Source organism: Schistocerca nitens, chromosome 1 (assembly GCF_023898315.1).
Source record: "Schistocerca nitens isolate TAMUIC-IGC-003100 chromosome 1, iqSchNite1.1, whole genome shotgun sequence".
Taxonomy (NCBI): Eukaryota; Metazoa; Arthropoda; class Insecta; order Orthoptera; family Acrididae; genus Schistocerca; species Schistocerca nitens.
In genome coordinates, this window is record NC_064614.1 from 1,269,532,817 (window position 1) to 1,269,547,896 (window position 15,080).

General features: G+C 39.6%; 1 protein-coding gene across 1 annotated transcript in view; it reads left to right on the top strand.

The window, feature by feature from the left end:
- Positions 1-14,741, top strand: part of LOC126239920 (39S ribosomal protein L19, mitochondrial) — an 81,960-nt gene extending 67,219 nt beyond the window's left edge. The window contains exons 5-6 of the mRNA XM_049947895.1: positions 14,275-14,423; positions 14,547-14,741. Of these exons, the coding sequence (XP_049803852.1) occupies positions 14,275-14,423; positions 14,547-14,676 (279 nt within the window). The 3' untranslated portion in view covers positions 14,677-14,741. The remainder of the gene's footprint in view (positions 1-14,274; positions 14,424-14,546) is intronic.
- Positions 14,742-15,080: the final 339 nt, after the last annotated feature.

The window sequence follows — 15,080 nt, forward strand, 5'->3', positions numbered from 1 at the left end:
AATTGAAACTGCTTCGTCACACCAAGTATTTGAGCTTCCAGGATGCAAGGCCATATGTGAATACCTTTTCGTGGCTGAAATGCATAACACCTTTAACTTCTGTGAAGGCATGGTTACATGGTATGATATAATGGAGATAGGCCCTGAGGAATCATGTGAAGAATGGAGAAACATGGATGTCATGAAAGTGTAGAATTATATGAGGAAAGTCAACGACACATTGGAAAAACTGCAGCATTTATTTTAACCTTCAACCAGAATTACCTAAACATGTTCTTGCCAACTATACCCATGTTAAGGTTTGATCCTTTGTTCTCAACCTAATGCAGTGCTTGAAGTACCAGTGATTTGGTCATACCACCATGGCAAGTAACAGGTATACTACATTTGGAAAATGTGGAAGTCCAGTTCATGAATAAGGCAGCTTTTTGTGTATTTCCTATGAACTGCATAACCTGCTTTGGGGATCAACCAGCATGGAGCAGAAAGTGTGTAGTTTATAACATGGAAAGGTAAATTCACGAGTTGAAAGGTAAAGCTAAAAGAAGTTTTTAAAGCCATACAATGTCTAGCATTTGTTACTACTTTTGCATGGACCCTTAAGAAGCCAGTCACCAAAAGTGATGCTTCCACAAAGACCCCAATCACAGATTCAAGTATGAATACATGCAATTGTCAATGTACCTGCAGGGGGGAAAATGTACTTGACATATAACCATTTGAAAGGCTTCAGAGAAGGATTTGGAACCTCAGTGACAAATCACTGCACATCATCAGAGAACCACTAAGCTTTAAATATGCAGCCAACTCTTCTTATAAGTAAGGAAAAATGCAAAACAATAAGTCATTCAAAATCACAGAAAGTGGCAGTTAAACCATCAAATCCATCAGCACTCTCCCTTTCCAGTTGTGATTTTACTGTCATCGATATTGCTATCCAAACAGACGAACAAGAGAGCTAGGCACTGTCTAATGTTTCCCCTGACCTCTCAGGTAAGTTACTGGTGCTGAGGGAGAAAGTCAAGGACAACCATTGCTAACCTTTGTCTCCCATTCAGATTTCTGTATTGCAGTGGAACTTAAATGGATACAGTTCACATTCGGAAGGACTGCAGCTGCTGGTCCAGGAGAGACCATTCTGCATTTGCCTATAAGAAACTCATTTTAAAGTCAACACAGCTGCCTTAAGGGGCTACCACCCCAGCAGGAAGGATGATAGTACTGGAGACACGACTAAAGTTGGGGTGGCTGCTTTTGTCAATGACAGATACCACTCCCCTCTTGTGTCCCTCTTTTCACTGCCATACAAGAAGTTGCAGTGGAAATCCTCATGCTTGTTATGATCACTGAGTGTTATACCTCCTACCTCACTATCCACTGGATGCTGGTGCACTGACAGAGTTCTTACAAGTACTCCCCCACCCATTCCTCCTCATGGATGACTTCAATGTGTACATTGTGCTGCAGGGTTCAGCTACAAGCCCTGTGGGACTGAATTATTGAGTGCCTCATCCATTCAAGGAATTCTGGTCAGATGACACTTTTCTACAACTACAGGGTCATCTTCCCCAATTAACCTTTGTTTTAGCTCTCCAGTTCTTGCTGACTGCCCAGTGGGAAGTGGCCACAGATTTGTATTCCAATGACCACTTTCTGGTGTATATTCATCTGGTGATTGACAGGAGACCATGGGGATGGATGAAACAATGGGCAAATTGATTATTATAAAGTCAGCTGGGCTTTTTTCGCACAGAAATGTGCCCAGGAGATGGATCATATCACCTGTATGATCCACTGAACTGCTGGTGATACCATTCCCCAGTCTAGAAATCCCCTCAGATGACGGCATGTTACTTAGCGGAAAGAATGTCACTTGGCAATCAGAGCCAGGCACACAGCTTTGCAGAAATTCACTGTCCAACTGCAGAAAATCTTCATGATTTCAGGCCTGTGAGAGCACAAGTAAGAGAAGTGATAAAAGAATGGAAGAGGAACTCCTGGAAGTAATTCACAACTTCCATTAATCAGTCCACTTCCACTACATGAGTTTGGGAATCAATAAGGAGGATATTAGGCAGAGTGATACACCTAGAAATACAGCCTTGTTGAGAAATGGGGTCTTGATGGACAGGCCTTCGTCATGACTCAGGTTTTAGTTGAACACTTTCTTTACCATCTCTGCAGTATGCGGATAAGCTCCTGAGTTCATCACTCTGTAGAACTGTGGAGATGAGAAGGCTCCGCTTCTTCTCAAGTAATGAGGAGATCTAGTCATCCATCAGTCTCTGTATGGGAATTACAATCAGTTCTGTCCGTAGCCAGAGACACTGCTCTAGGACTAGTTCAGATTTGTTATGCCATGCTCCGTTATCTGTGCCCTGGAGCCAAATGCACACTTTTTTTTGTATTTCAATCAGATCTGCTTTGATGGATAGTACCCTGCCACTTGGAAGGAGGCAATAGTAACTCCCTTATGGAAACCAGGCAAGGATCCTAACAATCCTAACAATTATTAGAGAGCAGTCCTTACCAACTGTCTGGTTAAGAGACTTTCGAGCACTTGGTCAACTGTCACTCATCTGGCTCCTCGAATTCTGAGGCCACCTGTGGCACTGCAGTGTGTGTTCGTGTGCTCCATTTTGCTTTGGGTAACTTAATTCAATTGGAGTCAGCCATGCAGGAGGCTTTCGTACACCACAACCATTTAATCCGTGTGCTGTTTGATCTTAAAAAGATGTACAGCTCCTCTTGGAGGTACAACATCCTTCACCGCCTTCATGAATGGGGCCCATGTAGACATCTGCTGCTACTCACTCAGTCCTTCCTTGAGGAAAGGAGCTTCCACTATCATGTTGGTGATGCTTTGTCTGATCAATTTGTTCCAGGGAATTTTTGCAATTGCTAAATAGCATCTCCTCTGCAGTCAGAAGCCCTTTTAAAAGTTCTTTGTTTGTGGGTGATTATGCAGTCTTCTACTCTTTCTTCAGTCCTAAAATAATGAGGCACCCACAGCTGACCATCAGAAGATTGGAAACTTGGACTAATAAATATGGTTTTAGGTTTCCTCTAAAGAAGACTACTTGTGTCAGTTTTAACAATACTTGTCAAACTTTTGAGGAGAGTTTGAATTGTTTTATGACTACTATTTGATATGTAACTAACCTGGCTCCTGCACCTGAAAGACCTGCAAATAGTTAGCATAAAATAATTGAACATTTTAAAATGCCTCAGTGGAAAGGCGTGGAGAGTTGACAGGCCCTGCCTCCTGCAGTTTTATAGTGCATGTGTGGGTTCACAATTATATTATGGCTGTGTGGGTTCGAATAAACATGTACTTTCTAACTCAATGTGTTGAAAATGTCCACCACGAGAGCATTCAGGTATCGACAGGAGCATTTCTATTGGCCCAGTTCAGAGACTGCATGCAGAGGCTGGTAAACCATCACCACTGTGGATTTGGCAGCATCTCCATCTGACTCGACAGGCCCTCAAAATCTTAGTATTGCGTCAGTCATTGGCATTTGGTGCAGTGATGCACGCAAACTTGGAGCAGCTGTCCAGGAATCGACCCCATGTGGTCAATCCATTTGGGTTCTCACTACCAGCTGTCTCATAGATCTGATCTCCAAATATGCAGCCAGGGATGGTACAAATTGCCACTTGTCAGAGGCCCAAGATGATTTTAACATTGGCACAATGCGAGAAAACTTTTACTTTTGTGAGGTCATCCACATGAGTATTAAAAGAAATCCATTACATTTCAGTTACGTGATCAATCACACAGATATAAAGGCTGTCAATTCAACTTAATACCTAGGAATTACAATGACAAACAACTTAAATCGGAATGATCCCATAGAATACGTTGTTGCGAATGCGGACCAAAGACTGTGTTTTATTGGCAGAACACTTACAAAGTGCAACAGGTGTACTGAAGACACTGTAAAGATGCAACAGGTCTACAAAAGAGACTGCCTACACTACATTTGTCTGTCTCTGCTAGATCACTGCTGTACAGTATGGGATCGTTACAAGACTGGATTGACACAAGACATTGAAAAAGTTCAAAGGGGCAGCTTGTTTTATATTATTGCAAAATTTCTCCTGTGCATGTGAAAATATTTTCTTGGCATCCACTACATAGGGAGAAATGATCGTTATAATAAAGTAAGAATAGTTGTAGTTCACACAGAAAGATGTAAGGGTTCATTTTCCCCCTACACTATTTGTGAGTGGAATGGTAGAGAAATAGTGTGAAAGTGGATTGATGAACCCTCTTTCAGGCACTTAAGTGTGAATTGCACAATAGTCATGTAGATGTACTCCAAATTATATTTTTACAAATCTGTTTTCTTTGATTTTAAGTTTGTTCCATGGTTTCATTGTTGTCTATATAGATGGAGATCCCAACAAGGGAATGGACACATTTTTTTAGCTGTTTTCCCTGATAAGGTTTCTGGAACAATTTACAAATTATAATGCAGTTTCATATGACATTGTGATAACTATTTTAGTAGATTCAGATGCATCACAGGACAATGTTTCTTGTCTGTTTTGACTCACACAGTGTACTACAAGTGATCCACCAAATGTATCCAGTTGACCAGTTGATTCAGATCATCCACGACACCTTAAAGTGAATCCAACACTGAGGCAAGGAAGTGGTGATCTTGCTGTGTACGTGGACTCATAGGGATGCAGGGAAATGACACAACTGACAAAGCAGCATATAGGGACAGTGTTGTACATCGATGTGCTGTCCCCTTATGATGGCAGTTTTTTTATGTTGCTGAGTGCTCCACATCCAACATCGTCATCTCCCACTACAAGTGCTGCTTGCTGTTCAGTTTAGAGACAGGCTATACCATATGTAATAGCAGAAGTTTAAATGCCATGGATAACCCAGAAAATATGCTGGGTTATTGGTGAAAACAGAAGATACCAGCATGCAAAGGAAGTCTTAGGTCAACATAACACATGAATAAGCATAATTAAAATGGATGAAGTGCGATATTTAAAGATAATGAGGAAAAAAATTATACTGTCTGTTAGGCAGATCTTCCTATAATTTGGGCACTCCATCTTTCTCTTCTGTCATTACATAACCATTTCGCATTTGAAGTTAACCTACCAACTCATATTTTTTCTTCCCTCTTTATCTTTTCACTGTCCTACCTAAAGTATCCATCAGTATTGTCTTCTTAGACAGTGCCTTTAACAGTCCTTTTTTTTCTCTTTGAAATCTCCTCTAATATTTGTCTTTTTTCACCGACCCTTCTTAATACTTTCTGTCCAGCTTATCTTCTCCACCCTTCTCCATACCCACACCCCAAAGGCCTCAGTCATTTTCATCTTCCTTCCTTAATATCCACATTTCTGTGTCGTGCAAAACCACGTTCCACACAAAACTTTGTACAGTTGCCTGTCCATTTTTCCACATAGTAGCTTCTTCATTCTGTTGAGTGTTTGTTTAGCCGTTGTACGTAGGGTCTTAATTTCTGGAGTGTATGTCATATCCAACTTTATGCATAAAAAAGAGTAAATGTAATATCAGAGCAGAGTTGTTAACTCTGAAGGAGTAGAGCAAAACCTCTGTTAAACAGATGGAACAAAAGACATTGAATAATCAGAAAACAACAGCTATTTGGAAGGGGTATGTCAATGTTGTTATCATTGTGACTGGAGGACACTGTGGCTACGATAGAGGCTGTCATCGTACCGGTCAACTGCTCACTTATCTTCTGTTAAAAGGTGAAAGTGGACATGAATTGAACAGGCATGTGGTCAGTACTGTAATTTTCCTGTCATTAGCATGAGATTTTAGTCCTGAACTCAGAATTTCCCTAGAATTCTTCTGTTCGTCTCAGAAAGAAGAGTGGACTCTCCCTCCTCCAGTTCTCAACGTGCAGCACTCCTTGTCAGCATTAGGGACTACATCTAGCTCTGTACTCGGCCATTTATGTTTACTGCACCCCACAAAGAGGAACTTGTTACTTTAAGAAACTGGGTTTAATTTTACACATTTGTAATCTTCAAAGTTTTGTGTCCTGAAGTATATTTTTATGTCACTATCATGAAACTAGACTGTTAAGCCATTTTTACTGGCAAGGTCTACAAAATTTCTTGTATTCTGTCAAGATGATATGAACCAACGTTTCTTTAAGTGATATGAGGACAATAAATTTTCTTGTCGGATAAACTGGCCTAATAAATAAATAACTGACAGGTCATAAAAAGTGCCTCTTTAAAACTAATCAAAATTGGATTGATACAGTATTCAATTTATTTTCCTTTAAAGAATGTGTGACAAAAAAAAATTCTTCGTTGCTGCATCCAGTATGTCTACAATACTGCACTCCGTTCTTGTCAGCCACCAACTCACTGTTAGGCAGTTATAGGATGGCAACCATTTTTCCTTTATATTTCTTATTAAAATAGTCACTCACTGTTGACAAACCTTGCTGTTCTGTAAGTACAGAGAAACACACATTTTTTGATGAAGTAGAACCACTAGCTAACAAATTTGCTGTAGCTGACACATATAAGCATCAACATAATCAACTAGCCAGTGCTGTTAATGCTTATAAGCATTTCTACAACCAATAGGGCAGTGTGGCAATCACATTTATGTCTACAGGTTTATTATTCAGTCTAGCTGTCAACATGTGTTTGTACAAACAGTGAAGTCTACAGGAACATTTTTTGTAACTACAATTTTGCTTTCTTGTAAGTAGTTGTCTTTGGTGTACATTGTTCAAAATAGCAGCTGATCAGCTGATATCGGGAGCAGTAAAAAGAGTAGGAAGATCAAAAAATTCACTTCTGATCAGTTATTGAACACATCAAAAGATACTAATTTTGAATTTAGAAATATCAAATAACTAGGCTCTAGAGAATGTAGAAATTTTTAGTGATAATAAAGTAGAAGCAAAGCTTTAAAATATTTCTTGTGACAGTGCAGAATTGGAAGATACACATGGTGATGATGAATTTATGATAAAGAATCCACAATGACAGAAAGCAATACATCTGGTGAGGCTTGGCATGATTAACTACATGAGATGCGGTATCATCCATTTATAAAATAACTGTTTTCTCAATTCATCCAAGTAGCAATGCAACAATAGATTTCTCTAGCCTAATACTTATAGATGTACTCTATTGTATAACAGTAATGTATTTTCCTGGATGGAAAAGTACGTAAAATACCTATAGACAACTGGTGAGTGGCACACAGAAACATGTAATAGAGAACAACTAACACTGTATAGCTTTTGAGCTCTTGCTCTTCTCCTAGTAAGAGAACACACATCCACACAGACACTCAAATGTACGTGCTCGCACTAGCAGCAAGTCTCATTGATAAAACAAACATCACTATGAGTATATTTCTGAGTGATAATATAAAAGACAGGTCTAGGATTTGTAACTGGAAACCTGTTGGTTTATATGGAATACTTGTATTAGTAATTTCATTACATATCATTAACAAAAAATCTGTCCAATTACAAGGCTACCAATACTGGAAGATACTCTGGTTCAAAATAGGGGAATAGTGAGAGCTTGAGCAAAAACAGATCATCTCACACCGAATGCATTTTGATATAAATCCACAGCCGTGACACCCAAAACTAGATGCCCTATCTCACAAAATATGATGTATACAGGATGTGCATAAGTCGAGGCACACTTTCAATTATTTATTGCACAAGAACCAAACATTGTACAGGTATCATACATATGTTATTTTGAAGAGAGACCCCGACAGTTTTTTTTTTTCCTTTTTTTCCCCCGTGTATACTGCCACAGCATAGTTTGGTAATTTGCCGATAGTCAGTGCTAGTCAAAAACATGGCAAGTTCAGGTGCGGAACGAGCTTTCTGTGTGCTGGAGTTTGACAAAAACAAGTGTGCTACAGCTGTTCAACTGACGTTTAAAACCAAGTACAGTAAGAAGCCACCAACAAGGAAGGCCATTTACCACTGGCACAACAAATTCATTATGACGGATTGCTTGTGTTCGGCAAAGAGAAGTGGACATCCCAGTGTGAGTGAAGTGAATGTGGAGCACATACGAGAGACATTCATAAGGAGTCCAAAGAAATCGGTGCGTTGTGCATCCCCTGAACTCGCAATGGCTCCAATGACAGTGTGGAAAGTCCTGCGACAGAAGCTATCAATGAAACCATTCAAATTGGAGCTAGTGTAGAAGCTCAATGATGACGACAAAGACAAGCATTTTGAGTTTTGTTTGCAGTTGCAACAGTTGAATGAGGATGGGGGTGGCATTGTTGATCGCTTAATTTTTAGCGACGAAGCCACTTTTCACACTAATGGAAAAGTGAACAGGCATTATTGTCGAATCTGGGATACAAAGCATTCACATGACTGCATTGAATTTGAGCGTGATTCCCCAGAGGTAAATTTTTGTGTCTTGTCACATCAAAAACGGGCCATTCTTCTTCGCCAAGAGCACTGTCACTGGATATTCCTACTTGGACATGTTGCAGAAATGGCTGATGCCTCAAATGCAGTTGGACTCTCTGTTCATCTTTCAGTAGGATGGGGTTCCGCCCCGTTTTCATCGTGAAGTTCGTGGGTAACTGAACACAGAGCTGCCGTATTGATGGATTGGCCATGCTGCAGAAGGGGACAGCTGTTTCATGAAATGGCCTCCCTGATCACCAGATCTCACTCCGTGTGACTTTTTACTGTGGGAACACATTAAATATCTGGTGTACGTACCACCTCTACCATGTGCTTCGGGAGGGAATACAGGAAGTGACTGCCACAGTCGATGATGCCGTGCTGGGATGGGTATGGCAAGAACTCGATTACTATATTGACAACTGCCGGGTTCGCATATCGAATGTTATGGGGGAAAAAAAATTTTCAGAGTTTCTCTTCAAAATGCAATGTGTATGACATCTGTACAATGTTTAGTTGTTGTGCAATAAATAATTGAAAGTGTTCCCGGACTTAATGTACACCCTGTATTAAATTATTTTAACAACAGAATGTGACAAATGCAATACCCAGTAAGAGACCTATTTATATGTAAATCAGTTAGTCTTTGGAGGGGGAGATTGTCCTGTAGACAGTGTACACAAAACAAAAGGAATAAGTATGGCATCAAAATGTATATGCTTAACAATCTGGATGGTTATATAACTTAATGACCTGTGTATAAGGGATGGAAAAATCTCGTATTGAAAAGGTAGTTTTACATTTGTTGGCAGAGAAGTTGCATGTCCGTCATCACACCTACTGGGCAGTTATTTCAATAGCTTATTGTTAGCTGAAATCTTAATAAGTTGACCCTAAGGTTAAATAGGAGGAATATTCATAAAGAAGTTGTATCTGAAAACTGAGTAAAGGAAATACAATTGCTTCCTATTAGCAATGCATCATGATTCAAAAATGGGAGGATAGACAAAGAGGTTAGTTAAATTTACAAAAATTTTCATAATATACTCTAAGACAAAACAAAGAATATGCAATGAAGGAATTATCCAAATGGAATGGAAATGAGTAAATATGATGTACATGTATGGACAAACAAATGATTATAATTTCAGAAAAAATGGGTGATTTATTCAGGAGAAAGAGCTTCACAAAGTGTGCAAGTCAAGTATGTGTTGGTCCACCTCCGGGTGTCAGGACGCATGGGTACTGCATGGAACGAAAGGGTGGATCTATCAGCCAAGGAGGCATGTAGTGCTCCTCAGCTAGTTCAATGTACCATCTCTCTACATGCTATCACCTTGCTCTTGAGGTACAAAGTCATGCGCTGATGGGATGACGAGTGGTTGGAAGTGATAGACACTAAGCCCCGTCCTGTTAAGTCCACAATGCGCGGCCATGGCGTACTTCCTTCCAGCCTCATCAATGCGACGAGGTCCTCCTTACTTATCTTTGTGCAGGCGACAGTCCTGTGATGCATGGCTTCTTGCTCCAGTGCAATGACCCTCCAATATGTCGTACTTGTGGTGTACAGATCACTGTACACCACATTTTACTAGACAGTGTTTTATTTTTGGACCAGAGAGCAACAGCAAATTTGCCGGCAGATCTGTTCTCTTTTGAAATGAATGCAGTTAGAGTTATAAGGTATTGTGATCTCTCCAACTTGTTTGTGCAGATCTTAGGGACATGGTCTTAATTTATCGACAGGGTGATTGGCTCACCACGTTTCTTGTTAAGTGGTCAGCCAGTAACATTTCCCTGTGTCTTTCTTTTAGCTCTTCTTATGTTTTAATCCCATGCATAGAATATTTCATCCTTTGTCCATTGTCTCGAGGCATCTACGATGAGTGATTCTAGTCATTTTTTCCATATTTGTTTTTTGTAATATGTATAAGGGGACTGATAACCTTGATGTTGAGCACCCCAAGGCCCCCACCCCCACCCCACGCACATCGACATCCACATGCGTACACACACGCACGCGCACACACACACACACACACACACACACACACACACACACACACAGAGTATGCAATACTCTGTCCAACTGGTGCGTTAGAGCATCAAAGTCCAGAGCTGGTTGGAGATTCCTCCCCATAATCCTCCAGACATTCTCAGGTTGGGAGAGAGTCCAGCAACATTACTGGTCAAGGTAAGGTATGGTAAGCACAAAGATAAGCAGTAGAAACTGTCAGTATGCGGGCAGACATTATCTTGCTGAAATGTACGTCCAGGATGGCTTGCCATAAAGGACAACAAAATAGGGTGTAGAATATTGTCAGTGTACAACTGTGCTGTAAGGGTGCCACAGATTACAAACATAGGGGTCCTGTTATAAAAAAAAATGGCACCCCAGGCCATCACTGATGGTTGTCAGGCCATGTGGCAGGCGAAAGTCAGGTTGGTATCCCACCGCTTCCAGGGCATCTCCAGACACGTCTTTGCCCTGTAATCTGAATGACTGGAGCAGGATTGTCGACAGTGATCAGTCCCGCTTGGAATTGAGCCCCTATGACTAGTGGAGATGTGTCTGGAGTCGCCCATCAACCAGGAGAGATTGTCTGGGGTATCATTTGTTTTCGTAGTAGCACCCTTACAGCACAGCGATATGTCGACGATATCCTATGCCCTTTTTTGTTGCATTTCATGGGAAGTCATCCTGTATTTACATTTCAGCAAGACTCAAACATTTATAACGGGTGGCAGGGACAAAGAAACCAGTGCAATTGTTTTAGTGCTTTATCTGAAAACTACCTTGAGCAGTTAAACAGAGAACCGACTCGTGGCGATAACATATTAGACCTCCTGGTGACAAGCAGACCTGAACTATCTGAAACAGTTAACGCAGAACAGGGAATCAGTGATAATAAAGCGGTTACGGAATCAGTGATAGAGAAGATCCAATGGAGAGCAGCGTGCTTCTTACAGGATCATTTAGTAATCATGAAAGCGTTACGCAGATGACGCTCAGCAGCTCGGTATGGGCTTTTGTTGAAGTTTCGAGGACATATCTTCACCGAGGAGTCAAGCAGTATATTGCCCCCTCCTACGTCTATCTCGCGAAGAGACCATGAGGATAAAATCAGAGAGATTAGAGCGCACACAGAGGCATACCGACAACTTTCTTTCCACGAACAATATGAGACTGGAATAGAAGGGAGAATTGATAGGGGTACTCAAGCTACCCTCCACCCCACACCATCAGGTGGCTTGTGGAGTATGGATGTAGATATAAATAATGCTCAGCCACACAGAGAGTGAGTTTCTACTGCTTGTCAAACCCTTCTTCGGCCAGCAAGGTCGCTGGGTCTCTGCCCAATTGAGAACATTTGGAGCAGTGTGAGATTTTGATGTTCTTAATGCACCAGTTGAACATAATTAGGCACAATTTCCCTCAGGAGGACATCCAGCAACTCTGTCAATCAATGCTGAGCCGAATAACTGCTTGCATAAGGGCCAGAGGTGGACCAATGTGTTATTGACTTGCTCAGATTGTGAAACTCTTTCTCTTGAATAAATAACCCAATTTTTCTGAAATTGTAATCATTTGTTTGCCTGTACAAGTTCATCACTTCTACCAGTTTCCATCGCATTTGGATATTTCTGTAATGGTACACCATTATTTTTTTCTCTTAGAATGTACAATGGTACAGGTGTCAAATTCACAGTAGCAAATGGTCTTGAAACTGCTGCAAATACTGATTTTGAAACTGCTGCCAGTACTACATGAATATGTGTGGGACTGATAGGAAGGACCAGATATGGTTGTATTATTTATGTGAATGGAGGATCATCTGCTGGTCTTATATGTAAATGACTTGCTGTTTTTGAAATCACATTATCTGTACAACAAATACTCAGAGGAGGAGGAGGGGAGGGGAGGTAAAATGATGCTGTATGATTACAGAATAAAGATAATAAAGGGAGTACTTCCTCCAATGGAAATTCCAAGATATTTGAGAAAGACATGTCATAACACACACAGTGTGCAAAAGCAGAAACCAGCTGAAGGGGAAAAGTGAGCCATGAGGAAAAGTTGTAAAAATTACACTGAACAGAGCAACTGTATTGACACACCATATGATTGTAGATTGTCCAAACAATCCTGAATTCTGTCTGAACTGCTATATGATTACATAACTAGTGAGCATTTTGTTTTCTAATGAGTATTATTAAAATTTCCAGAGAGATTCCCTTTTTTTCCATATGAGTAATATCTGAAGGTCTTGTTCAATGTTTTATAATTGATTTGATGCTTTCAAAGCCAAAGTTTTCCTTATTCACCCAAGATGGGCATTTGCTCACTGTTTCAGTTGTAGTTTCTTTGCATAGAGAATAAATCTGAGGTGCTATCGAGATTGTTTGAAATAATGCTTATAAGCTTGTCACATGATCAGAGTGTGACTGCGCCAGTTGAAGTACAGCATAGGTTACGTGACATAATATGCTGTACCTGTGAATAAATTTCCAATTGCCATTAATTAATAATTCTGGCCTCCTATATTTGAATGGCAACATCAGAGTAACCATGTACGTCCTCATAACTGTAGACTTCATCTCTATATGTAACTTCTTATGTGCTGGAAGCGGAAAAGGTCCGACAAAGATCTTAATCTTCCAATAAATAATGATAAGGCCTTCTTTGTTAATATCAATATTTTGACCGATTCATTACAATGTTCTCATTTCATGACAGTATTCAGACATCTCATAATATATTTAAGACAAATGAGCTGTATCAGTACATTAGCTCACCGGACCTAGATGCTGGAGTTAGCAGTCGTGTGTGTGACGTGTAGTGTAAGGGGGGGGGGGGCTGGAAGCTATGAGTTGAGTGTCTTTTAATTGTGCCTGTCTACAATGTGATGTGTCTTCTTTACGGTATGTTGCAATCTTTCTTTTCCTACATTGTTGTTAGCTCAATATAATCTCATTTGACAGTAAGTGACATTTCTTTTATCTTGAAAGACAGCTGGCAAATGAACTCTTAAGACTCTCCAGATATCAATGAAATTATTGTGATTGCCATTGACATCCTTCTTTCATCAAGTGCGCCATATCTGCATGGCAGGAGCAGACAACACAGAGTAAGCCACCCAAACAGCAGATATGGTGATGCAATGTGAGATTTCTATCACCATCTCAGCTTGCAGATATGCTGTGTCTATCCAGCTCCAGATTACGTGCACAGTAAGAAAACAAGCTTCTAAACAGCATAATATACTAACTTGTTACTTAAACGTGGCTTTTACTGTGAAGATCATCATTCATCAGTTAGGTAAAAGCTGTGTAACACATCACTTCACCAAAGTGATATGTTACACTACACAGTATTACACAAATATAGAACACAACATTTTCCTTGAGTATGATTTTGGTTGGTAGCACAAGCACACTTACAAGTTTGAACTTCATTGATTAATGGCTCATGCTTAAGCCTGCAGCATATGTGTTAACTTACAACATGGAGAAGAGTTATAAGTTTGGTACAGATAAAACGACTCAATCTGAGAGAAATTAGTACAACTTCGTGACTCCTTTCGTCTATCAAATTATCATATCGGCTGGGAAAAGCTGTTAACTTCTGACTGAGCTTCTCACCTTCAACACAGAGAGGGCACAATGAATATTTAAAATTTACCATACAGAGTATTCCCATTGTTGCCTTCATTATTAATAAAATGTTATTTAGTAATTCAACTTTGTATCTGATAATTGAGTTTGCAGACAGTCAAATAAAATGTAATCAATCTCTAAAAACATTTATTGAATTCACAAACTAAGTACAAATATTGTTTACTCACAGGTAAAATTAAAGCCACGCCCATGGCATGATCGCTGGGAAAGAAAAGATTTAAAAGGTGTAGAGAGCCTTGATATACCAGAGAAACATATTAAGCGTGCTGCAGAGTTGGCTACACCCTGGGAAAAGTATGATCTGATGAAACAATACAGGTACGTCAAAAGTAGTTATTTTGAAAATATTGAGCATTTTCTTAAAAAAAAAGTTAAAAAGTGGTGGGAGTACTTTTGACTCCTTTGGTGAGATTTTAAAACATGTGCTTAACTTACTTTTAGGGCAACTATACCAGAAGAAGAACAGAGGGAAATATTTTCAGAAATTCAGTCAGAGCTACATAAATTGGAGATTAGTCGTAGAAGAATAAAGAGAACAAGAACATTTGTTAAACCTAAAAAGAAAGCTTGAAGAGAAACTATTTGTAAAAAAAAATGCTGTAGCTGCAAAATAAAAATGTGGTCCAGTGTATATAATTAATGTGTTCAACATTGTTTTTGTGACACTTTGCTAAGATTCAAGATTTTGTCTATTTGCATTCTAGTGAAACAAAAACAAACAAAATTGTTATTTTTATGAAATGGATGTTTTTAATTTAATTTATTACTTGTAACAATAATAAGTTTTATGCTGATCTATAAATCATTGTGATTTCTTTATTTATACTTCTTATTTTTGGGATTCCCAAACTATTTGGCAGCAACTGCTAATGGTGTAAAACTATATGCCAGTGTGTTCACTCATCAGTTCTAGATTGCACAGTTTACACACCAAATGTTTAGTAACAATTGTCAAGGGATGATCCCATATGATTT